At 36.0% G+C, this 27,590-nt stretch overlaps 1 protein-coding gene across 2 annotated transcripts; it reads left to right on the plus strand.

Moving 5' to 3' along the window:
* LOC141400742 (paired box protein Pax-6-like) lies at positions 1–27,590 on the plus strand. Of its 2 annotated transcripts, none has more exons than XM_073980196.1 (5): positions 1–781; positions 14,285–14,482; positions 24,916–25,056; positions 25,635–26,164; positions 26,234–27,590. In XM_073980196.1, the coding sequence occupies exons 1-5, from the start codon at positions 619–621 to the stop codon at positions 27,056–27,058; spliced, it is 1,857 nt and encodes a 618-aa protein (XP_073836297.1). In that variant the 5' UTR covers positions 1–618; the 3' UTR covers positions 27,059–27,590. The 2 variants fall into 2 exon arrangements, with proteins under 2 accessions (XP_073836297.1, XP_073836298.1); XM_073980197.1 differs by lacking the exon at positions 1–781 and adding an exon at positions 13,505–13,621.

Below are 27,590 nucleotides of genomic sequence, written 5' to 3' on the forward strand. Positions count from 1 at the left end.
GAGTAAATGAGCATTCCCGAGTCACTCAAAACGTAATAAAGTCAACTTCAAAAGAAAACAGACGCACGCAGATGTGAGTGAAGAAGCGCCGGAATGCCTCAGTTGATAAACTGGTGGTTTCGTGTTTGGATCGTGATTGCGCTTCGATGAATTGAAGAGCGACGGCAAGTTGAAACAACGAAAAGCGGAAAAGTGAAGTAGTTTAACTTGAAAACGGGAAATGAAGAACATGTTTGACGTCTCGTTTCAGTCGGGCTGCTTCTGTGTTAATGACGATTTCAACAAATAAATGTGTCCCATAAATTAGTGAACGAACGATTGATTAACTAAATGCGAATACCTAGTGAATACAAAAAATTAATAATTTAATTCAAAACACAATCTTTTCATAGATAAATAGCAGGGAATAAGAAAACAACAAATCACCTATACTGTAATAGTTCGAATAAAAGAAAAGAACGGTGGCTTAGAAACTGTCAAAACCGTGAACTACATACCTAATATTCGTTTTAAGTATTTAAAAAAACGCTATAGGTAGAACAAAGATTTTCAAAATAAAAAGAACGCGACAAAAAAACATTGCGCTTTACATTAGAAAAGCGAAGTAAATAAATTGTCATGTTGATTGAATCGGGCATCAATCGAGACTTTGGATCTATAGCACCAACCAGTTTCAATATACCAGCACACTGGAAAATGGATCCTCCCAGAATTCCTGCTATGAATACACCCACAGCTGGTGGCATACCTCCCGGTACAATGCCACCACTACATCCAAGTGGTAAGTTAAATAAAACGGTCTGTGGAAGGAAAAACATTATCCGACGGTTTTTACATTCTTTCAATGGCAATCATTATTGGCCAAAATAGAGCTTTGCAAACAAATTAGTGAAATGCTTTTCGGGCTTGGTATTGTTTAGGTGGATGTGGATCCTCCAAATTGAAAACATGTATATTACTTAATATTTATTTCCGCCGCATGTTAGTGTTTCCCCCAATAATCCCAGTAGGTATGTACATATATCAAAATGCAGTCCGATTTTCAAAATTTTTGTTGAAATCGTTTTTTAGCCATAATCGGACCATAATTGTGTCATTTAGAGAATTCTCGTGAAATAGTACCTTTGGCCCAATACAAATTACTATGGAAACAGAGATCGCAAGTTTGGCACGGGTTAACCTTAACCGATCGCCATAAAATTTCATATGTACGGTTTTTGGATCAAATGGAAAAAATTTGGAGGGTAAGAAATCCAAAACAAAAAAAACACCATTCAATATGCCTGATGATCGGTCTAACCACCCGTGAAACGTAGCATAGTGGTTGAATGTGTGGGACTTCGGTGGATTCCTAATTTTTCAATGTACCTATTAGGTCTAAATAGCTCAACTCGAAAGAGAATTAATTCAAATATCACTCTAAAAATGACCTTCGCCTTAATAAGGCAAAACAAAAAAAAAAAAAGTGTTGTCAAAAAAATGTCACTCTGATGTACATATATGCATTTTTGGATGAGAATATGCATTTTTGTAAACATTTTTGGTCATGTTTGAGCAGTACATTTGTATTTGTAAGTGATTTTTATAACTTCACTCAATTTCGATCGTTATTTTTGTCCCAGGAAAAATTTTGGAGCCACGTGGGCCGAGCTCATTACAAAGTAATGAAACTAGCTACTTCCTGCATTACCAGTAGGTTGAATAATGGGTTAATTCTTAAAAAATTTACCAAGCAAACTACTTACTTTACTCCTTGCTAAGTAATGAGTACGGAGGCACAGAGCGTGTGTGTCCGAATACAAAACCGATTGTTGTGTGTTCAACACTCACCGTCGGCAAACAATTTTTTCTTTTCCAAAATTACGAAGAGTTTGCGGTGCACATGGAGCTGTTTCAACAATAATCAATGTTCATACGCGCTTCTCAGTAGAGTTGTGTCCAATGAACTATATGGAACTATGTATCTAGCTCAGTTCCAATGGCCCACATCATATGAACAAACGGCTTATAAGTAATATCACACTTTAGGTTTTATGACGATACTCCTACGTTTTGGAACTAGTACAGTCAACTAGGAACTTAATTACCCAACTCTATTGCACAGTGTGTAGTGTGTTTGACAACAAATCTAAAGTTCGCATGTCCAAATTCAGCAGAGAGAAAAAATAAAAATGTAAAATTGAACATAAATTCACCTCAACTGTACTAAAAATATAACATATTCGTCAATTACTCAAAGAGCGTTAAATTTCAAAAATTTAGTTCCGAGAAAACTTATTTTAAGTTGCCGTGTAAAAATATACTTCTCATGTTAAAAAAATTATTATACAAAAAAGAAGTATTTTGCAAAAAGCAATACTTTGAGTAAATGAGCGATATGTTTTTTAGCTTATTTTTCTACTTCTGGTCAAAGAATAACAAGTGAGCCAAGGCTAAAGTCGGGTCGGGGCCGACTATGTGATACCCTACACCACTACCCCTGTGCATAAGCCTTTGACTGGTAAAGTTAAAAAATTAAAATTGGGATAGCTTGGCGCTTTTGCTCCGAATGTCTTCATTAATACAGGTAAATTTTGTTGAAACGCATTTAAGTGCATCGTCAGTACAACTCAAATAGAAAAATGCAAAAGTGGGATGTACACCAACCATCAATAGGCTTCTTTCTCTGTGAGACCCGACCTGTATTGTGATTGCACAAAAAATGCAAAAAGGGATGCATTACCAACTATTACGATATCTCTGTTGTTTGAGCACCTATGACAACCTACTTCACATCGTTGTAAAGGTGATAATTTCTACTTTCCTTGCCAGGTTTTGCTACAAATTGCTTTGAAACAAAACGTTGGCCTTTCCTCACATTCCAACCCCTGAATAATATCCGACTATTACCAAAATCATTATGTTTTTTCCTCTGTGGGACCACCATTAACATCAAAAATTTCGTGATGATCCAATCAAAATTGCGAGGTGTAGCGTGATTACAAAAAAAATTAAAAAATGGGATGTATTACCGACTATTGTGATATCTCCGTTATTTGGCTACCTACGCCAACCTGCTTTATATTATTGTAAAGATGGGGTTTTCTACTTTCATAGCCAGACTTTGCTTGTAGAAGGTCCCATACCAAAGCTGTGATATTCGTCATTATTATTAAAATCGCAAAATTAAATTTTGTGTTCTATTAGCAGCTATTGCGATATCATCGCTGTTTGATCACCTACGACCACCTTCGTTATATAGTTGCAAAGGTGATATTTTCTACTTTCATTAGCATGTTTTGCTTTTGATATACCCCTTATAGAAGCGGAGATATTCGCTTTGAAATAAAACTCTTGAATTTTCTCCAAATAGGTTTTTTGCCCATTCCGACCCCTGTGTATTATCCGACCATCACTAAAATCAATAGGCTTCTTCCCCTGCGGATGTGCGTGAAGATAAAATCGATTTTGACTAGCAGAGACAAAAACCACATTGGTGGTGGTATAACAGTATAACAGTTGTATAGCAGATTCGTACGAAGGTAAAAACGATTTTGAAAAACGATTTTCAAGAATATATGTATGTTTTAGAATATTGCTCGGTATATAAAAAAAGATGAATGCATGCATAGCACTAAGTATTTCATTGTGGAAATTTTGAGAAAATCGGAAATTTTTAAAAAAAAAATATTACACAAGAAAGTTAAACAAATCGACCGATGATGAAAAGCCTCCATATATGGGATGGACCTATTGAGGGGCCTCCTAGGCGAAATCTGTGGGGGTAGAACATTTTGGCGTATGCAGCTAACTAGAGCATTGGCTTGGCTATCAGAATATGCTGATATCCAATGGATTCATTGTAGAAAGTTAAACAAAATCGACCGATTATGAAAGTCCTTCATATATGGGATGGACCCATTGAGGGGCCTCCTAGGCGAAATCTGTGGGGGGTAGGAATATTTGGCGTATGCAGCTATTTAGAGGATTGTGTCGGCTACTAGAAAGTGCTGATAGCTAATCATTTGATTGTAGAAAGTTAAACAAAATCGACCGATTATGAAAGTCCTTCATATATGGGATGGACCCATTGAGGGGCCTCCTAGGCGAAATCTGTGGGGGGTAGGAATATTTGGCGTATGCAGCTATTTAGAGGATTGGGTCGGCTACTAGAAAGTGTCGATTTTGTTTAACTTTCTACAATCAAATGATTAGCTATCAGCACTTTCTAGTAGCCGACCCAATCCTCTAAATAGCTGCATACGCCAAATATTCCTACCCCCCACAGATTTCGCCTAGGAGGCCCCTCAATGGGTCCATCCCATATATGAAGGACTTTCATAATCGGTCGATTTTGTTTAACTTTCTACAATCAAATGATTAGCTATCAGCACTTTCTAGTAGCCGACACAATCCTCTAAATAGCTGCATACGCCAAATATTCCTACCCCCCACAGATTTCGCCTAGGAGGCCCCTCAATGGGTCCATCCCATGTATGAAGGCATTTCGTAATCGGTCGATTTTGTTTAACTTTCTACAATCAAATGATTAGCTATCAGCACTTTCTAGTAGCCGACCCAATCCTCTAAATAGCTGCATACGCCAAATATTCCTACCCCCCACAGATTTCGCCTAGGGGGCCCCTCAATGGGTCCATCCCATATATGAAGGCATTTCGTAATCGGTCGATTTTGTTTAACTTTCTACAATCAAATGATTAGCTATCAGCACTTTCTAGTAGCCGACCCAATCCTCTAAATAGCTGCATACGCCAAATATTCCTACCCCCCACAGATTTCGCCTAGGAGGCCCCTCAATGGGTCCATCCCATATATGAAGGACTTTCATAATCGGTCGATTTTGTTTAACTTTCTACAATCAAATGATTAGCTATCAGCACTTTCTAGTAGCCGACACAATCCTCTAAATAGCTGCATACGCCAAATATTCCTACCCCCCACAGATTTCGCCTAGGAGGCCCCTCAATGGGTCCATCCCATGTATGAAGGCATTTCGTAATCGGTCGATTTTGTTTAACTTTCTACAATCAAATGATTAGCTATCAGCACTTTCTAGTAGCCGACCCAATCCTCTAAATAGCTGCATACGCCAAATATTCCTACCCCCCACAGATTTCGCCTAGGGGGCCCCTCAATGGGTCCATCCCATATATGAAGGCATTTCGTAATCGGTCGATTTTGTTTAACTTTCTACAATCAAATGATTAGCTATCAGCACTTTCTAGTAGCCGACCCAATCCTCTAAATAGCTGCATACGCCAAATATTCCTACCCCCCACAGATTTCGCCTAGGAGGCCCCTCAATGGGTCCATCCCATATATGAAGGACTTTCATAATCGGTCGATTTTGTTTAACTTTCTACAATCAAATGATTAGCTATCAGCACTTTCTAGTAGCCGACCCAATCCTCTAAATAGCTGCATACGCCAAATATTCCTACCCCCCACAGATTTCGCCTAGGAGGCCCCTCAATGGGTCCATCCCATATATGAAGGACTTTCATAATCGGTCGATTTTGTTTAACTTTCTACAATCAAATGATTAGCTATCAGCACTTTCTAGTAGCCGACCCAATCCTCTAAATAGCTGCATACGCCAAATATTCCTACCCCCACAGATTTCGCCTAGGAGGCCCCTCAATGGGTCCATCCCATATATGAAGGACTTTCATAATCGGTCGATTTTGTTTAACTTTCTACAATCAAATGATTAGCTATCACCACTTTCTAGTAGCCGACCCAATCCTCTAAATAGCTGCATACGCCAAATATTCCTACCCCCCACAGATTTCGCCTAGGAGGCCCCTCAATGGGTCCATCCCATATATGAAGGACTTTCATAATCGGTCGATTTTGTTTAACTTTCTACAATCAAATGATTAGCTATCAGCACTTTCTAGTAGCCGACCCAATCCTCTAAATAGCTGCATACGCCAAATATTCCTACCCCCCACAGATTTCGCCTAGGAGGCCCCTCAATGGGTCCATCCCATATATGAAGGACTTTCATAATCGGTCGATTTTGTTTAACTTTCTACAATCAAATGATTAGCTATCACCACTTTCTAGTAGCCGACCCAATCCTCTAAATAGCTGCATACGCCAAATATTCCTACCCCTCACAGATTTCGCCTAGGAGGCCCCTCAATGGGTCCATCCCATATATGAAGGACTTTCATAATCGGTCGATTTTGTTTAACTTTCTACAATGAATCCATTGGATATCAGCATATTCTGATAGCCAAGCCAATGCTCTAGTTAGCTGCATACGCCAAAATGTTCTACCCCCACAGATTTCGCCTAGGAGGCCCCTCAATAGGTCCATCCCATATATGGAGGCTTTTCATCATCGGTCGATTTGTTTAACTTTCTTGTGTAATAATATTTTTTTTTTAAAAAATTTCCGATTTTCTCAAAATTTCCACAATGAAATACTTAGTGCTATGCATGCATTCATCTTTTTTATATACCGAGCAATATTCTAAAACATACATATATTCTTGAAAATCGTTTTTCAAAATCGTTTTTACCTTCGTACGAATCTGCTATACAACTGTTATACTGTTATACCACCACCAATGTGGTTTTTGTCTCTGCTAGTCAAAATCGATTTTATCTTCACGCACATCCCCTGCGGGACCCCCATTAGATTACAAAAAATGGGATGTTTTACCGACTATTGCGATATATTCATTGGTTGACCACCTACGACAACCTACGTTACATCGTTGCAAAGGTGATATTTTCTACTTTCATTAGCAGGTTTTGCTTTTGATATACCCATACAGAAGCGGAGATATTCGCTTTGAAATAAAATGTTGACTTTTTCTCCAAATAAGTTTTTGCCCATTCCGACCCCTGAATATTATCCGACCATCACCATAATCAATAGGCTTCTTCCCCTCCGGGTCCTTCATCAACACCCAAAATTTGGTGACGATCGGATTAAATTGCGAACTGTGGCGTGATTACAAGATTTAGATGGACAGACGGACAGACACACATAGCCAAATCGACTCATCTCGTAGAGACATTCATTTTTGTATATATATATATGTATGGGTCTTCGACCATTATTTCGATGCGCTCCAAACTTTTTGGCCAAAACCAACTTATAATACCCTCCCCACATAGTGGTGTAGTATATAACTAGTTATTCAGTGCGTCGCTCCCTTGTTAAAATAAAAGGTTAGTAAGTTGATTTGTAAGTAAAGGATTTTTTGCTTGGGTTGAATCCTTCTCTAAAGACTCATTTTGATTTTTGATTTATTCGGTTATTTATTTTCAATTTATTACCAGACTCCACATTTTTATTTTGTCCTATGCCAGAATTAAACATGCGAACTTTTGGCTTGCAGCTAAATACACTACACACTGTGCCACACATACGAACATTAAGGGTTGTTGATATATCAACAAATTTTCGTATTTTGTTATTAAAATCTTGTTTACCGACGGTGAGGGTTGAACTCATTCTTGGTTTTGTAGTCGTGCACATACGCTTTCTGCCACTCAATCAGGCGATATTTGAGCAAAGCTGTCATTCAAAACTGACAATGTGTTCCGAGGTGTACCTTGCTGTATTACTGCAAACTTTCATCTTCTGAAAGCTATTTTTATAGCGATATTTAAGTGAGATGTTGTTACATTCATTTCTGTGTGTTAGATTTATTACACTCAAAAGGTAATCAAATCTAGCTTTGGAACATGTTGACGAAAAACTGTCGGCAACGTTGGTTGTATATCTTATGTAGTCAGTCTAATTGTCATAAATATAAACGAAAAATTCAAATTAAGCGGTAACCAAACCTAGTTTTGGACTTTGTTGACGATTTTCCAAATTTTATTGAAGATTTGACGATTTCCGATCAAAAAAAGTCGGGAACGCTGGTTACAGCTCATGTACTACGGGTTTGGCATAATTCAACAAAAAAGTTTTTAGAGTTTATGAAGCACTAAAACGCTTCAAGGCACTGATATCTGGAAAGCTCTTTGGAAAAGATGGTGAAACTAGTGGACCCGGCGAACTTAGTCTCGCAGACGTGGAATAATTTGAAGATTTGAGTTCAAATATCTATTCTTTGAGATCATGTTTCAGAGGTCAATAGCACTTCGGAATTGATTGCTTGATTTTAAATATTTATTTAGACGATGTAGAATATGCACTAAGAGATATTTCGAGTAAATTGTGCAGTATGAATTATGGTAATATCTTCTCGTCCCCCGTTTGTGTTTTGAAATGAAAATTAAAGCTTTGTTCAAGAACTAACAATTTTTTACAATTTTTACGACTTTTACACATTTTACCCGAAAACCCGTTCCCGTACACAAAAAAGTTGTAAAATGTCAACTTCTCTTTAAACAAAAATTGCGCCGAATGACGCCCTCTTTAAAAACTTTTTACTTGACAAATTTGAGCGTGTAAAAAATAGTAACATAGATGCCGGCGTCTGATTGGCGGGTAGCCGACTTTGACATTTGTTCCAGGTTTTTTAGGTTTTCTCCATTTTTGCGTTACCGAACTTTTTGAAAAAACTTTTGTGTGAGAACAATTTTTCTCTCTTTTACGAGTTTTACTATTAAAAAGTACGGGAACAAAGCTAAAGTTCGCAACATTTATAATAATTAATGCATAGAAATACCAAACAAAATTATTCATTCGCCGGGGTGAAATCATGATATTAGTAGCGATCAGTAAATTTTGCAGGCTGTCAGTGCGTTTTGTAAATATTACTCTCAAAGGTAATGGTGAAGTTAAGCTAATGGGGGAATACTCCAGACTTATGCAATCATATGATTGAATCTTCAACTAAAACAAAACAAACAATTATTCATAACAATTTTTTCACTTTCTCTTCGCTTGTTAGTTTGGTTAACTGTTACAAAATAAACGACTGTGGATGAATAAATCCCAACAACAACAAACAACGTAATACACGCGTTTGGCCGCATATCGCATACACAAACTTTTTCACCCTCCCATCGTCGCTCTACGTCAGAATTCGGCACCTCTTTACTCGCGAGCAAGCAAAGAGAGCTTCTGTCTCCACTCACTAATTGAAAAACCATGCACTGACAACAGTGTTTGCTCAAATTGTTGTTGTTGTGTGTCGAATGCTGCTCTACGTCTTCTATTGCACCATACACATAGCTCTTTATTATGAAATAAGCGAGAGCCCTGTTGTTACACTCTTTGATAAAAATGCTCTCTACACCCATAAAAAATAACATAAAAAATATGTTGGTACCCAAACAAATAAAATTGTGATATGTTATAAAATGTTGCAAGCATATATGTATATTGTTTGCAACCAGTCCCAAACATATATTTGTTTGGATCCAAACGTATGTCTAACATATATTTTTCTGCGTGCAGTGGTGAAAAAAACTTATCTACCAAAGACATACTCAGACAAAAATAATGACCAAATAATGGGTTTTATATTACAATACACCCTACTTATCCAATTTTTTAACAAGAGAATGTCGCACTGAATAGCCGCTAGAATAACTATAGTTATTCTATGACCACTAGAAGTTGAAAAATAAGCTAAAAATATATTCTCTATTTTCAAAACAGATGAGGTGAATTTGTTTTCAATTTTAACATACCCCATATTTTTATTTTCTTTATCATGGTCTCTACGGGTTTTGATCATTCGGTACAAACATCTAGGGTTGTTTAAACGCTTTCATGTGCACCACCAACTGTTAGTTATTTTATTAACTAAAAACTCCAACTCCGATGGTGAGCGTTGAGCGGTGGCTCTGTGCCACCGTACTCATTATTTGGTAATGAGTAAAATAAGTAAGCCTTGTAAATTTTTTAAGAAAGAACCCATTACTTCATCCTATTGGTAATGCAGAAAGTAGCTTGTTTACATTACTTGGTAATGGGTTATCCGGCTCATGTGGCTCTCACATTTTTGCTGGGTAGGTTCAGTTTTTCAGGTATTTTTAAGATGAAGTTTTTATATAATTTTTCGGTCCAATGTTGCTGTAATTGGGAATTAGGTTTCCCAGCGGTCGGAAAACTTTCCCACCATATGTTGTGTACGTTGGAACTTTCGTAACAGAAAGAAAACTAATTACAGGATAATGTCGATAATACGGAAAACCCATGTTTCGGCGGTGTCCGATTTGTATCCGAGTGTGTAAAAAATAGTGATGTCCGGATTATCGAGTAAAAAATCTATGAGAGAAAAACTCTTCGAAAGATCTATGGACTTATCTGTGTTGACGGTGAATATCGACGTCGTATGAAACACGAGTTCTATCTGCTATACAACGACATCTGTATAGATAAACGCATCGAGATGCAACGATTGCGTTGGCTAGGTCAAATCATAAGAATTAGCCAAGATGAACCCGCTAAAAAGGCGTATACAGTTCGACAACAAATTTATTGCAAAGGCCAAAATTGTAAAAATTTTCATATTAATTGTTCGCTTATGGCAACAAATTATGTAAAAACTATATGGTTTTTTGTTCACAACTCTGTTGCTGTTTGTCCTCAAAACAATAGTCCGTCGAAATATACAAAGTTTATAACAAATACGGATTAAATTAAGAATTACCTACTACTTTGAGGTGACAATAAATGTATTGCGTAGTGGCTTTGAGTTTAGTTGTATTACTTTAACAGATGTATCACAAAAGTGCTTTGCCATTTCATCCAGCGCTGTCGGATTCGACAACGTTCATACCAAATTTTTAATAATATTACTGCCAAAGATTTTACGCCACATTACACATATATTTAATACTGTACTCACCACGAGCCAATATCCAAGTGTCTGGAAACATGCTAAGCTAATTCCCGTGATCTTCCACAGCAACTCCAGTAGTCGCGCTTACACATGTACGCTGACGACGTCCAGGTTTACAATGACGCGATTTTAATAATAATGACGGATATCACACCTTTGGCTGGGGACCTTTTTAAAGCAAAGCCTGACTAAGAAAGTAGAAAATCCCATCTTTAAAATTATGCAAATTAGGTTGGCGTAGGTGACCAAATAACGGAGATATCGTAATAGTCGGTAATGCATCCCTTTTTTCCACTTTTTCTGCAATCAAACTACAGGTCGGAATTTTCATCGGATCATCACGAAATTTTCTCACAGAGATAGAAGCATATTGATATTGGTGATGTCGATAGTAGTCAAATATAAAATTAAATATTAATTATTTTGGTTCAGTTCGCCTTAAGTCATTTGGTATAAAATCCAGATAGGTGAAAAGTTTCGTATCTCCCTAAAATAAATGTTTTCAAGTAAAAAGATTATGCACAGAGGGAGTGGTGTAGGGTATCAAATAGTCGGCCCCGTACCGACTATAGCCTTTTCTCACTTGTTTTAATTTAGTTTTGCGTATTTGCCATATACCCTCGCTTTATTTGCCATATACCCTCGTTAATTCTTATTTTTGACCGTATTTTTATAAATCGCAAATAAACTTTGCATATTTTAACGGAATATTGTTTTGGGGACCAATAGCAAGAGATTTGGACAAAAAACCGTATAGTTTTTACATAATTTGTTGCCATAAACGAATAATTAATATGATTTTTTTTACAATGTTGACCTTTGCGATACATTTGTTGTCTAACTGTAAATACGTGCTACATGGCGGTGCAGAAAGTGAAGCAGCAAACTGAGAGGATTGGAGATCTTTTCTTAGTTCGGCTTATGGAACAAATGTTCTGTAATGGGCCAACTAAGTAAGTAAGCTATAATCCGAACTATTTCAGTGTTCTGATTACAGCGTTGTCCGTATTAACTAGTGCCCGGATCATCAAGACTATACTGTGTTCCATTTTAGTTTAGAATATTCCATGGTGGAGGGTATAAAAAGTTCGGTCCGGTCGATTTTGCCGCGTTTTTACTTCTTATAGTATCAATTTATAAATTCGTGGTAATTCCATAACCTTCAGAGTATTCTTATGGTATGCCAAATATAATAAAGGCACAGAGTAGGCGACGACCTTCAACTAGAGTCCGTTAAGGATTTAGAGACTTTCGGTGAGTTACTTCCGTCTTACAGCGTGTTTTTGTAAAAAGTTTTTGCCCATTCGTTAGTCGATTTTATAAACGAAGACACAATTTGGTTTTCATAGCGGTTGACATTTGTATTAGTGTGACAAACAAGTGAGAGCTTTTTATTTTCGTAATTTTTTTGGTTTTCGTAACAAAATCAGACGAACGAATACGTCAAAAATAAACGAATGGAAAAGACCCATCGTTTTGAATGAAAATTAAATAATTTGAGTAATAAATGGCACAAAACACACGAAAACTGGAAGGGAATGCAGTTTTATTTATTTCCATATATGTACATCCGTTTCTTCATAATATCTCAATTATTTTTGGACAAATTTGATTAAATTTTTTCCTTATTTTTTGTTTGTCATCTGTTTATCGTTTGTCATCATTTTACGTGCAGATGCCTATGCAAAATTCACAAAATAAGTATTAGCAAAATTTACGCTTCTAAGTCTCGGTCCACACAAGAGTGATTTCGTTGTAAAAGTTTCATGAAACTATGCGTTCTAAGATCAAGTTCCATACTAAAGTAATTTTATGAAATTACTGTATTGGGGAACTCGACCTAAGAACGACAAAATAATGGGAACATTTCGTACGAAAGTTTCAGCGTGTGGCTTTAGAGTATCTTGGAAAACCTGAAATATAAAAGCTTTTTATAAAATAGACAAAAGCTTTCAGATAAAAACGAATGGTTCGTAAAATTTTACAAGAACCAAATTTTGAACGTATACGTTTTAGTACGAACGGTTCGTGTGAAAGGCAAGCATTTTTACAAAAACACAAATACAAAGGAACTTCGATTATCCGTCATAGTCGGCAACCGGCGCATTAAATTTTATCGATTTCCGATCGAGTAACAGCGGAATCTCCAACCCTTTTAAACGATTTATATATAAGAGAGGTTCAACTGTATTAACATTTACGGGGAATCTTCAATGGAATTCACAATAACCCCCTGTTTTTGTAAAATTTTTTTGGTTGGTTCGTCTATATTCGTAATAATTAAGGCATCAATAGCTCTGCCCCCAGATGACATACAGACCTAATTTTTCGAAGATGCGTTCCGTATTTAGTAAAGAATTCCTCATTGAAAAATCAGCGCTCTACATTTTCTAGTAAACGGATCTACAAAATTTGACAATTCGTGTGAGAAGAATATTTTTTTTACAAAAATAGGGGGTTAATATCCGGTACACGACATAAGTCGATTTTTATTGCCGCAATACATTTCTAAAGAGTTTATTGAATATTTTGACTTCTTCATACATTATGACATAAACTTTATGAACATAATACAATACATATGTACATATATATGTATATATACATATGTATGTATGTACGTTCGTATTTTTCTTTTCATTTGTACTTCATTACAAATGACTCATTACATGGGGCATCTAGCTCGCAGTGTTAATTGTGGCTGTTTGTAAGTTTTTGTTTGATCAAAAATATTCAGTGAAAATGAGTGCCGACTCAGACAACCACGCGAATAGAGCGAAAGAATCGTTGTCGCTTGGAGTTGAGTGGAATCGATTTGACATAAATTATTTTGTGTGTGACACAAATTATAGGTATTCAATTAAGTAATTATTTATTGTAGTAATTTTATATACACATCCACATAACAACGCACACACATGAACACGCACATACTCGTACTGTAACACGCAACACAACTTTGCTTGTTTATTCATTATACCTACCCAGCAAACCAATCGTACCGACATCGTAACGAAATCGGAACAAAATTCGGACGATACATCCGAAATCTGATCCGAAATCGTAACGATATCTTAACGAAAGTTGTATGAAGTGGTTGACATAATTTCGGAACGAAATGTCGGAGCGACATCGGATCGATTTCGGTCCGATTTCGTAACGAAATCTGAAGAAAATCCTTGGGAAATTCGGAAAGGAAATTTCTTTCCGACATTCGTTCCGAAATCGGAACGAAATCTGTACAAAATCTGAACTATTTCCTGTCCGAAAAATCGTTTAGAAATCGTAACGAAATCTGAACGACTTTGCTTCCGAAATTGTTCAGACTTGTCGGACATCAGACATTTGGTTTGCTGGGTATGAGGGGATGGATACGTGTACGGGTATGAATGGCCAAGAGTGCTGTATACATTCCCGAATTGGAAACCGCGTTGTGTCAGGGCTGTGTGTGTTTCTGTGTGTAATGGCCCTAGGTAATGAGATTGTTTCATGTTTTTGTTTTTTTTCTTTTCCAGTGGGCATAGTTTCTTCCGGACAAATACCGGGATCTGCTATATTTACAGGCGGAGCCAATGGCCAACCATCCCCCAGCACTCTGAGCGCTCTGGTATCTCAACAACGTCTACTGGAGTTATCACGATTCAGTGGTTTGCGAGGATATGATATCGCCCAACACATGCTGACACAACAGGGTGCGGTATCAAAGCTATTGGGTAAGTTTGAGCGGTTACAGTAACCATTCCTGTTATTCGAATTTTTATTTATCTGGTCGTCAAACTGACTGTTACTCTAGCTAAAGAGAAACATAGTGGTGGTGGAAAGTTAAACAAGTTCGTAGACATTTTCCATTAGCATTAATTATGCATAACTCGAATGTCACTGGTTAAATGAACAAAATGGTGAACGAAGGATAGAGCTTGCAATTATTTTCCATGTCTACTTAATTTGTTTTGGATAAAAGTAAACCAATACAAATCCAAATCAAAAGGGCGTCGAAAATGCATTACGAAAAAATGGGACTAACTATTTTCAATAAAACAAGATGCTGTCTTGTCGGAGTCTTTAACCTGTGGTCTACAGAATACAATTTTAAGCTATTTTGTAAAGTATACAACAAAAGAAATTTGAGAAAAAATATGCGAATAAAAATAAGTAGTATCAACCATTCATTTTATTCATTACATCAGACAAGTTATTACAATTGCCCTGACGACTAATTCACAAGAACAGTTATTATTATTATATTTGAGAGGTCCCGCACAAACCAGTTTTAATTTTTATGATATATGAAATAAAGTTATATATAATATAAAATGATATATGTATGTATATGTAATAATACTATGACAAAATTAGTGAGAAACAAACGGTAATGTCATTTTAGTTATGTCATGTGCCCTTATACCTTGTTTTAGTTAAACATCTGTTTACGGGGACTTCAACAAATTTTTTAAAGTTCTGAAAAATAAAAATTTTAAAAACTTTTTGTGCGAAAGCTTTTTTATCGATTCAATTTATAATTAAGATTTTATGTAATCTTAGGTAAAAACTCATCAAAATATCATACAGGGATACGAGGTTGGAAAATGTCACCGAATATGCCAAATTACAATAAAGTCGGTCCAGATTTGGATATAGCTCGTATATATGTATGTATATGTTCGCCCGATTTCATGTATCTGGGTCACCAAACACCCACGTTCTGTCCAATATCAACGAATTCAAAATCGAAATTAGTTTGCCAAATTATATATAGTATAATCGGTTCATATTTGGATATAGTTCCCATATATATGAACGCCCGATTTCATGTAGTTTGTGTACCAAACACCCAAATTTGAAAAATGTCACCGAATTCAAACTAAAAACCAGTAAGGAAAGGATCAAAGTCGGGCGGGGCTGACTATATGATACCCTACACCACTGTGAATATGTAAAATATATATGGGAGCTATATCTAAATCTGAACCGATTTCGATATAATTAAGTACATTTATTTCTAGATCGAATGCAGCCACACATTCCAAATGTCATCGAAATCGGAAATTTATAGCGTGTTTGGTGCAGCAGATGCGTGAAATCGGTCTGAATATATATGTGGGAGCTATATCCAAATCTGAACCGTTTTTGATATAATTAGGTACATTTATTTCTAGACCGAATTCAGTAACACATTCCAAATTTCATCGAAATCGACCCCGCCCGGATAAAATTGGGATGCCTCTTATAAGACTGACATATTTAAACGCTGAAATGCGTATGAAGTCAATTACTCCGACTTTTCTTAAACCGATTATAAATAGAATGCGTTAGAGATGTGGATGTAGCAACGCGACGGTTTTCCATCATAAAAAAGGAATCAGTGGGCGGAAGAAACGCGGTATTCCACAAAATCCTCATCAAGAGAAAAGCAACCAATCACATTGTATTTCGTATGATTGGGAAGTGAAATGTAATAAACTCATAAAAAATCAGTATTCAATTTTTATTAACTTTTTTGGAATCATCATCACTTTAATAGACACCGACGATAAGTACCGCAAAGGTACATACATTTATAATATCGTAATTTTTAACCATAATTATACCATTTACGCTTGTAACACATACCCATCATTACAAGCCTTCTTTTGTTAAAGTTTGAATTTTACGAACAGATTTATAGCGTTCCGTTTAACTTAACTTAATTTTTAAGTTAAGTTGAAAGTGATCATTAAACTTAAGGAGGACCTTCTTGCTATTAACTTTTAATGTGAAACTTATATATTCAATGCCTCCAAATTTGTATATTTTGCGTTTTCAAATCCATCCAATAGTAAAAGAAAACATATATCAGCATAAAATTCCATGTGAATATAACCGTCTGTGGAAATCAAGACACAGCTCGCAATATTTATGATAGAGCTTAATAGGTTGGTACAGAAGTTTATATTACTCCTAGGATGTTCGATATTGCAAATGGGCTATACCGGTCCACGTTTTGATATAGCCACCAGAACGGTGCCTTTCGATTTTCGATATTTTGAAGGTTGTGGCCTCAATATCGCACCGAAATGACTGAAATTTGGCATTTGGTCTTCGTTGGCAGTATAAAACTTTCCACCAGAAATTTGGTCCACGTTTTCATATGCCCCCTATAGAACGATACCTCCCGTTTTTTCGATATTTTTAAGGTTTTAGCCGCATTATCTTACCGAAATGGCTGATATAGCACCCGTAGAACGGTAACTTATAATTTTCGATATTTTGGAGGTTTAGCCACATTAAAATTGGGATGTACTCTTATAAGGTGGTCATATTTAAACGTTGAAATGCGGATAAAGTCAATCAACTACTCCAATATTTTTTTGAAGTGATTATAAATAGAATGCGTTAGAGATGTAGATGTAGCAACGTGACGATTTTCCATCATAAAAAAGGAATCAGTCGGCGGAATAAACGCGATATTTTGAAGGTTTAGTCATATTATCTTACCGAAATTTCAGAAATTTGGTATTTTGTCTTCTTTGGGGCTACACAACTTTCCCCAGGAATTTTAATATAGCCCCATAGAACGGGGACGCTGATTTTCGATATTTTCTAGGATTAACCGCATTATTCTAGATGAATGGGTACAATTCTGTTTATAGTCTGCGGTGCAAATCGAGCCTCCCGATTTTGACTTGAATTTTTTATCAGGTTTTTGTTATTTTTTTATATTTTGGCATTGAGATTTTCGATCCAATACTAAGACGCAAATTGTAGCCAAGATAATAATTAAGAACTTTCTAGTACATCGCAAAAGCATTTTTGTTATTTTATTTTACTTCATTTTATTTTATTGTCGTATATTTATGAAATTCTGGAATTTTTTCCCCAACGGCGTATGATTTATAAAAATTATTTTATTTATGGTACCTCCTAGCGTACAACTATAATTAATTCATCTTACTTCAGAAGCACTTTCAATGATTTGCTTTTAACATTTATTGTCATCTTGACTTTGTAAACTTAGTATGTAACATAACATATCAAATTGTTATATTGTAATATTTTATTTAAACCGACGAAAAGAGATCCAGTTCTTCAAGTCAAAATCGGGAAGCTCGATTTTCACAATAGACATATGGTCTAGTGGACTTCTTTGCTTAATATTTCCAAAGTTTGAGCACAATTGGAAGATATTAACACGTGCCGCTGGGGCCTCAAAGTTTCCATAGTAATTTGCATGGAGCCGAAGGTGAGGTTTCACGCCACATTTATTGAGAATTTTTTTATCAGTTCATTGCTGCGACTAGAAAACGAATCCTATAAAAATTTATGAAAATCGGGTAAAATGTTGTTATTGCTCCAATAGTATATTTGGTCAATTTTAGGTAATTTGCGCCCTATAGTATAGTCTTATATTAAAATCAACAAAATTTTAAAATTTTTTGTAGGATTACTTTTTTAGGCACAGAAATGAAGTGGTAAAATGTTCTCATCGATTGGACAATAATTACGGCCTTTTAAGCAATTTCTTGAAAATTTACCGTTGGCCCCATACAAATTTCTGTGGAAACTATAAGCCCCCGGTGGCACGTGTTAATATCTTCCAATTGTGCTCAAACTATGGCAACCTAAAAAATCTAACAAAACTAAACATTTTATGGGGGAGCCGCCTAAAAAATCCGACATCGATTTTTTCCTTTGAGTTAAAACCAGCCTACTGCAACATGGTATTTCGATTGAGTGATATTCTTCAGGTAGCATATTCAATTTCTAGGAATAAGCTTAGACGTGGCGGATGAGCTTAATACTTTCATAAACGAAAATAAATTGTTATATTTAACTTCAATACAACTCATGGTGGAGGGTTGAAAAGTTCGGCCCGCAGTTTTTACTTATTTTATATCATATTTGTTAATTACTGTTTTAGTGGAATGAGTCAAAGTTGTTAGAAGGCAATTGTTAGAAAAATATAACGCGGGTAGATAGAAAGAAGAAGTATCCCCACTAGGGTTATGACTTTTTTACAACCTCATATCCCTGTATCATAGCGTGATGAGTTTTGCCACAAGATTACATAAAATCATAATTATAAGGTGATTCGGTGAAAAAACCTCACGCACAAAATGATTTTAAAATTTGAATTTATCAAAATTATGGACAATTTTTTGAAGTCACTGTAAGCAGATATACAATTGAAAATAAACTTTAGAGTCACATGAGATAATTAAACTGACATAATATTTATTTCTCACTAATTTTCTTCAATTCTGAGAATCGTAAAAATGTCGTAAACGCTTTTATTCAAAGATATAATTTTTTAACAAAAAACAAAAAATTTAAAATTTTTTCAAAGTGGTTTGTGCATGACCTTTTTCAATATTTGAATGAAATAAACATTATTATAGTTATTAGTAGGCTTATATTTATTCATTAGTGCAACAAAAAAAAAAAAAAAAAAAAATATTGAAATTTTTTTTTTCATTTCATACATTTTTTCAAAAAAATTTATTTTTAAAATCGATTTGTGCGTGAACTTTTTTTATATTTCAATGGAAAAAACGATAGCGTAGTGATTATTAGGCAAAAGTTCATTCATCCCTGCTACAGGAAATCATTTTTGAGAAAAAATGTCAAAAAGTCATAGCCCTAATCCCCACTTAAGATTGTTTTGCTATTCTATTTCATTATTTAAGCGGGATACTTCGAAGTTAGCAAAAGTAATCACTATAGAACGCATGTGGTTATTGGGGTAAAGAAAGTAACCAAGGTTACAAATATTAAATAAAGAAAGAAATAGGACGCGTGTCTTTAGATAGAGCAGAAACAATACTCCCATAATATAAAATTAAGGAAATAAACTATAATTATCCTCATAGTTAAAGCATCCAAATCTAATTAAACACTTTGAAGGGTTTATTAGGCTCAGGGGAGATGTACTTCAATCTGACGAATTAGTGTACCCGTCTTAGACTTTGATAACTGTGACCTAATTAGTTAGATACTTAAATACACAATTACAATTAATGTAATTAAAGTGCATTCATATATAAATATTCTTAGTCGGGGTTGGGAACCGGACCGGGTTCAGCTTGTTAATATATAAAATTTTTACCTTGTCTTAAATAATTTGGAAAGGGTGTTTCCTATGTTGGCTTGGTGTATGTGTATGTATGTACATAATTTTGAGTAATTGCTTTTGCAAGATCACGAGACACCAAATGATTTTTTATACTTTTAAGTGGCGATACATTTTGGAAAACCTGTATTTAACCAATCCACAGTTGTTTACCAAAAAACACACACACATGTATATACATGTATATGTATGTATGTGTCTTGTATTTAGATTATATATACCTTCATGTGAAGCGAATTGCATCCATTATCTTAATTGTGGGTTTTGTTTTCAAGCAACCAATCCAATTATTTACTCTCTTCATGCGGCGGTGTGGCAGTCTGTCCGACTTGTGTAAATGAATTATCACACAATGCTGATCATTTCAAAAAAGGAAGCGAGAAATTATCTTGTCTTCTCTACGGAAGTGCCAAAGGAAAAATAAACACAGTTTATGTACATATTTTAATTGTCATATATGAACTCTTCTTGTCAGCTTAACGAAGCGTTGCCGAAGGTATCACAGGAGTACGTTGGAAGATGCATCTACAAACTTTTGAAGTCGGCATACGAGCAAACATTCTACACACAGAGAAGGCATTTTCAAGAGCATTGCATGTACATATGTATGTATGTGGGCATTTGGACAGACAGTGGATTTAAAAACAAACACGTACCGCAATCGTTTATCAAAACTTAAATCATCATCTTCAATATCTGCGACTGGGATTGGTAGCCACAACTGCCCCTGCCGTTTGCAAATTGTCCAATGTAAAGAAGGAACGAAAAAAACAGTATTGCTAGCACTTCTTCTTTGCATAAAGGCGACGTGGTTGCAATGTTCATACATAAAAACATACATACATACGTATGCCAATTGTATGTTGGTACTTTAACTGTATCAGCGCCCTAATTTGAGGTGTGCGTTGACTGAAATACAACTGTTAGCGACGGGGAGTACGCAACAGAGTTGCTATACGAAGTCAGTGACTCTGTTATGGCTTAATAGTTTCTTACAGCATTGTTAGAGAAAAATATTTTTTTGAATTTCCAATGTACATACATATGTATATAGTAATAAATTGTAATAGAATAATGGTTTGTCATATCTTCCATTTGCAAATAAATGAAGCACACCATTCCACTTTACATCATTTCCTAATAAAGCACGTTTGAAATTTCGAAATTACATAAATATGGATATGGTGTTCATTTGTTTGGGTATACATTAGGGTTATGACTTTTTTACAACCTCATATCCCTGTATCATAGCGTGATGAGTTTTGCCACAAGATTACATAAATCATAATTATAGGGTGATTCGGTGAAAAAACCTCACGCACAAAATGATTTTAAAATTTGAATTTATCAAAATTATGGACAATTTTTTGAAGTCACTGTAAGCAGATATACAATTGAAAATAAACTTTAGAGTCACATGAGATAATTAAACTGACATAATATTTATTTCTCACTAATTTTCTTCAATTCTGAGAATCGTAAAAATGTCGTAAACGCTTTTATTTAAAGATATAATTTTTTAACAAAAAACAAAAAATTTAAAATTTTTTCAAAGTGGTTTGTGCATGACCTTTTTCAATATTTGAATGAAATAAACATTATTATAGTTATTAGTAGGCTTATATTTATTCATTAGTGCAACAAAAAAAAATTTATTGAAAAATTTTTTTTTCATTTCATACATTTTTTCAAAAAATTTTATTTTTAAAATCGATTTGTGCGTGAACTTTTTTTATATTTCAATGGAATAAACGATAGCGTAGTGATTATTAGGCAAAAGTTCATTCATCCCTGCTACAGGAAATCATTTTTGAGAAAAAATGTCAAAAAGTCATAGCCCTAGTATACATACCCAGCAAACCAATCGTACCGATATCGTAACGAAATCGGAACAAAATTCGGACGTTACGTCCGATATCTGATCCGAAATCGTAACGATATCTTAACGAAAGTTGTATGAAGTGGTTGACATAATTTCGGAACGAAATGTCGGAGCGAAATCGGATCGATTTCGATCAGAATTCGCTACGAAATCGGAAGAAAATCCTTGGGAAATTCGGAATTCGAATTTTTACCTCCGAATTTTCGTACAGATTTCTGAACGATTTCGGAATAATGTCGTATGAAAATCTGAGGTAACTTCCGAACTTTCGTAAAGATTTCTGAACGATTTTGGGATAATTTCGTATGATTATTGAAGGAAAAAATTTTTCTCTAATGCCTCTTTTTTATTGATAAATTTGCTTTGTTATGTTTTTTATTGGAAGATTATAATTTCAAAGATATGTAATGATTTTCACTGTTGTTATCATTTTGTACTTATAGTAGAACAATGCAAACTTTGTGTACGAATATGTTGAGTCTATCAGCACTAGCTTGAATTATTATATGTTGCATTTATATTTAAAATATTTAAAAAATGTATATGCGAATTTTATAACCAACAATTTTGTTTTTCGACAACAAACTAAAATGTTGCTTGTTAGATATATACAAAAGGTGGTTGTTGTGCGAAGGGAAATTTGTTTCCGACATATCGGAACGAAATCTGAACGAATTCCCCTACGAAAAATCGTATAGAAATCGATACGAAATCTGAACGATTTTGTTTCCGAAATTGTTCCGATATGTCGGACATCCGACATTTGGTTTGCTGGGTACATACATACGTATGGTTGCTGGAACATTTAAACGTCTTGTTCGCTACTAAGCGGCTAGAAGAAAGCATAAGGTCTTTGTGTACATTACGTACGAAAGACGGATGAGGTGTGCGCCGGCGCATCAATTTGCACATATTTTTGTGCAACACACAACACTGACTGGTGCAGATGACTGCAGTTCATTAATCAAAATGTTTGCTTTAAACGGATATGATTGTTAATACCCGATATTCGAATTGCTGTGTAAACACTTGATGACTGAATGTGGCTGCTTCTGAAATATACACTGAAAAATGTGAAAATTAGTAAATGAATATACCCACTATTGAAGATATAAATGCTATAGGTTGGGATCCAAACCGACTAGAATGTATGAGAACCCGTGTATGATATGATTCGAATTATAGCTATTAAAAATTCTGAGATTTTTCTTTCTAATTTAAAACTTGGAGGTACCGTTCTATGGGGGCTATATCAAAATGTGGTGCTATACTGAAAATTTTCTGAGGGAAAGTTTTGCAGCGAAAAAAAGACTAAATACCAATTTCAGACACTTTATTGTTATAATGAGGTTAAAACCTTCAAAATACCAAAAGAAGAGGTGCCGTTTTATGGGGGTTATATCAAAACGTAGACCTACGTACTGACAAATTTCTGGGGGATATTTGTGTAGCTTCGCAGAAGACTAAAAACCAAATTTCAGGCACTTCTGTGATATAATGTGGCTAAAACCTTCAAAATGCCGAATTTAGGGAGGTTAATTTTGACTAAAAAATATTTCTACAAAAAAAATTTGAAAATCGGATAATATTTTGATATAGCTAAATCAGCCAAATATGCATATTGGAGATATATCAAAATCCCATCCGATTTTCAAAATTTTTTGTAGAAATCGTTTTTAGCCACAATAACGAATTGGTAAGGTTTTTTCATCGATCTGACCGTAATTGTGGTATTTAGGGAATTTTGTTGAAGATGCGCCTTAGGCCCCATACAAATTAATATGAAAACAAAGATCGCTAGGTTGGCACGGGTTAACCTTAACCGATCGACATATAATTCATATATAAGTTTTTTGGATCAAATGAAAAACATTTGGGGGGTAAAAAAACCAAAAAAATGTTCTTTTGGGTCACTCTAGAGGACGTATACTGAAAAATGCCTGATGGAATGCTTATAGCATCAAAGAGGACTAAATAACAAATTTCAGACATTTCGATAAAGGCTAAAGCCTTCAAAATGCCGAAAATCGGCAGGTACAGTTAATGGGGGCTATACCGTGTTTTGGCCCAAACTTTGAAAATTAAGATTTGACGATTTAGGCCCTGAAATTTCGATTTTTCACGTTAGCCAAAATTGCACGAAATAAAACAAAATTTTAACCAAAATTTAATGAAATAAATAATAGAAATGGAGGGTCACGCTGTCAATCAGTGTATTTACACTGGCAGTGTATTTACCTTGCTGCATTGTTGCTCATCTCATCTGGTGAAAGCCTTTTGGTGGCGGTATTTAAGTGAGATTAAGTTAGCTTTACTGCTGTGGGTTGTATATCTTATGTAGTCAGTCTCATTGGCATAACTATAAGCGAAAATTCACATTAGTTTTGGACTATGTTGACGATTTTCCATTTTTGACGATTTCCGATAAAAAAAAAACTGTCGGCAACGCTGGGGCTATATCAAAACCTGGACCTATGTATACTGACAAATATCTGGTGCAAAGTGTTGGATTAGCGACTACTGCGATATCTCCGTTATTTGACCACCTACCATTGGAATACCCCTAATAGAAGCGGAGACATTCGCTGTGGAATAAAACATTGACTTTTTATCCAAATAAGTTTTTGGCCCATTCCGACCTCTAAATATTATTCGACCATCACCAAAATCAATAGCCTTCTTTCCCTCCAGAAGCCCCACCACATGCGACTTGTAGCGTGATTACACGGTTTAGATGAACAGACGCAGCTCGCTGAGACATTCTGTACAATGGTTACACCACACACTCTGTACATTGGTTGCTTTAACTTTCAGTTAAAACTTTAGAATTGCCATTTTTGACAGTGTGTTTCATGCTATTCAAGGTCCGTAAAACAACCTATCATAAATTTTCGACGCGTGGCAATTTGTTTTGTGCCAGATTTTTGATAAAGTTATTTTCGCAATAGGTCTGTAGGTGTATTGGCAGGGATAACAGCAATCAGCTTAATAATCGCTCACACCGGGCTGTGTATTTCATTCCCGTTTTAAAATTACACCCCATCGACTATACTGTTTGTTCTGTTTCAATGAAATACATACATATATTCATAACTACACGAACTACAAATATCTTATTAAATCAAAGAGATAAATTGATATAATTGCCTTTGTTGCAGGTTCCTTGCGACCACCTGGCCTAATTGGCGGCTCCAAGCCAAAAGTGGCCACTCCGACAGTGGTATCCAAAATCGAACAATACAAACGGGAGAATCCAACAATATTTGCATGGGAAATACGAGAACGTTTGATATCAGAAGGTAAGTTCTTTTTTTAAACCTCCATGTAAGATTTTAAGTCATGCCGCCACAATGCAGGCCAAAAATGGCAATAAATTAAAAGAAGCAAAATATAGAATAAAATATTCCCACACACTTGGAAACATTTCATGTTCCTTATCAGACATTGTAATCTTTTTAATACGTCTTTCTTGCTTATTTGTCCGTTTGATATGGTGATTGATCGCGGTCGATTAGTTGGAAGCTTCATTCAATTGAACTCACATCACACAACGTCACAATCATGAGCACTAATATACTAATATGCAAATGCCTGCCATGTAAGTTATATTTGTGTGTGTGTTTGTTTGTTTTGTGTGCATGAGCATTTGTTTTGCCGACAGATATTCTGTGATGTTCAACGTGCTTTGTGGCTTAACGTCGCCATTGATGAGATTTGAGATTATCCCAATAATCGCCTTAACGATTTATGACCTATTTGGTGGCGAACGCCTTCGTTTGGAAATATCGAAGAGCCTTTTTTATCTGGCCATTATCAATATGAATGAGCGGCATACTAATAGATATCTTTGTTTTGTTTGTATTGTGTAATTTTGCAGGTGTTTGCACCAATGCTACTGCTCCCTCGGTATCATCTATTAATCGAATTCTAAGAAATCGTGCAGCGGAGCGGGTTGCAAATGAATTTGCTCGCACCGCGGCCTATGGTCTTTATCCACCCCATCCCTATGGTGGTTTTTCCTGGCACCCGGCAGCAGCTGCAGCAGCGGCCTCAACCGGTGGATCGTCACCACACTTTTGGACTCCAGCTTTAAGTGCTGCAGCTCCTTTGACTACAATGCCGACAGTAAATCATGCAACGTCCGCCATAAATGCCAACAATACAAGTAGGGCAATTTCACCTAGTTCTGGTAGCCATGATACGCTTGAATCTCCGGATGATAGTCGTCACATTGATTCGGACTACTTGGACGATGACGACGAACCGAAATTCCGACGAAATCGCACAACATTCACCCCCGAACAACTAGAAGAATTGGAGAAAGAATTCGATAAAAGCCACTATCCATGCGTGAGTACTAGAGAACGCCTATCCAGCCGTACTTCGTTAAGTGAAGCCAGAGTACAGGTAAGATTTTACGGCGCTGTTGAAGATGCAGAAGAACTAAATTTTGTATTGTTTTCGCTGTTTACACAGGTTTGGTTTTCCAATAGAAGAGCGAAATGGCGTCGACATCAACGTATGAACCTTTTAAAACGACGTTCAAGCCCAACTGGTAATACATCGGCGGCACACTATTCCCAACAGTCGTTGGAGACATGCAGCAATCCTACCTCATCTTCTCCTACTCCTAGCACGAACAGTAATGCTTCAACTTGTCCCAATGACCAGTCATCAAATGTAACCCAGCAATCCCATTCAGCACCTCCATCTTCGGATTCTTCTGCACCGTCAGGTCATCAGTCTGGACCGTCAATGCAATCTCAGGCATCACTTCAAGCTCACCTGCCAAGTATGCATTCCCATCATGCTGATACTCAGTCAGCAGCCGCAGCTTTGATATTTAATCACTATCACCAACAACATCAACAATTAGCCAAAGGCCAATCACCCAGCTTGGCCATGTCATCGACATCGTTTGGCGTATTGGGCAGCGAGTCGCACCAACAATTAGCAGCGGCAATAGCAACGGGATCCCCCACTCTTTCTATGGGAGGAGAACACAGTGCTTTTCGATCTTTGGTTAACGGACCCTCGGCGGCTGCTTTTGCTCTTGGTTTAGCGCGACAATATGCCGTAGCTGCATCGTTATCGGCCGCTGATAACGGAAAACACTTGTCGGCTACCAGCGAACAAATATCCAAGCCGGTTTCGATCAATGACTCCGATTCAGACGACGAAGAAATAAATGTCCATGATGATTCGAATGATGCCGAGGCCAGTTTCTACTCAACGGTTTCGGGGTCAGATGCCAACCAACAACCTAGAGTTCCCATACAGCTGGTTAAACATGAACGCTGATTAAATCGTGCTACCAGTACAGCGAATCCTGGTGCTATTCACTCAGTTTAGACCCAATTGTCAATGTGCAATCATACGCTTATAAACGATATCTTTACCAAAGTTTTTTTTTGTCAAGACTTAACTCAAAAACCTTTCATACGACGGCGCGGGCTTCTGATAATTTATCGAAAACTCCCGATCCTGTCCTGCTTGCAAAGCCATCTCTACACATTTATTCAAGAATAGCTCACTCTATTAATTGTACATAGCCTCTCAAAATCAACAAAGCGATGATCAGAATGGTCAAAGATGTATGTATGTAGATGGCGATGTGGACAGCGAAGTAGGTATGGAAGCAATGGGAACTCTGCCTGAATTACTTAATATGACTTAGATGCAATCATATCAATGGTGTACAGTAGAATAAATATCTTTGCAACTTATAACTATTTAATAATTAAATAACTATTCGCTCTTTTCAATATCTTCTCATCCACATACGTATAAGTAGCAATTGAATAAATCCTATACTTTGAGAGAAAAATATAAA

The sequence above is a fragment of the Musca autumnalis genome, unplaced genomic scaffold, assembly GCF_047663935.1.
Source record: "Musca autumnalis isolate F117 unplaced genomic scaffold, ASM4766393v1 scaffold_4, whole genome shotgun sequence".
NCBI lineage: Eukaryota > Metazoa > Arthropoda > Insecta > Diptera > Muscidae > Musca > Musca autumnalis.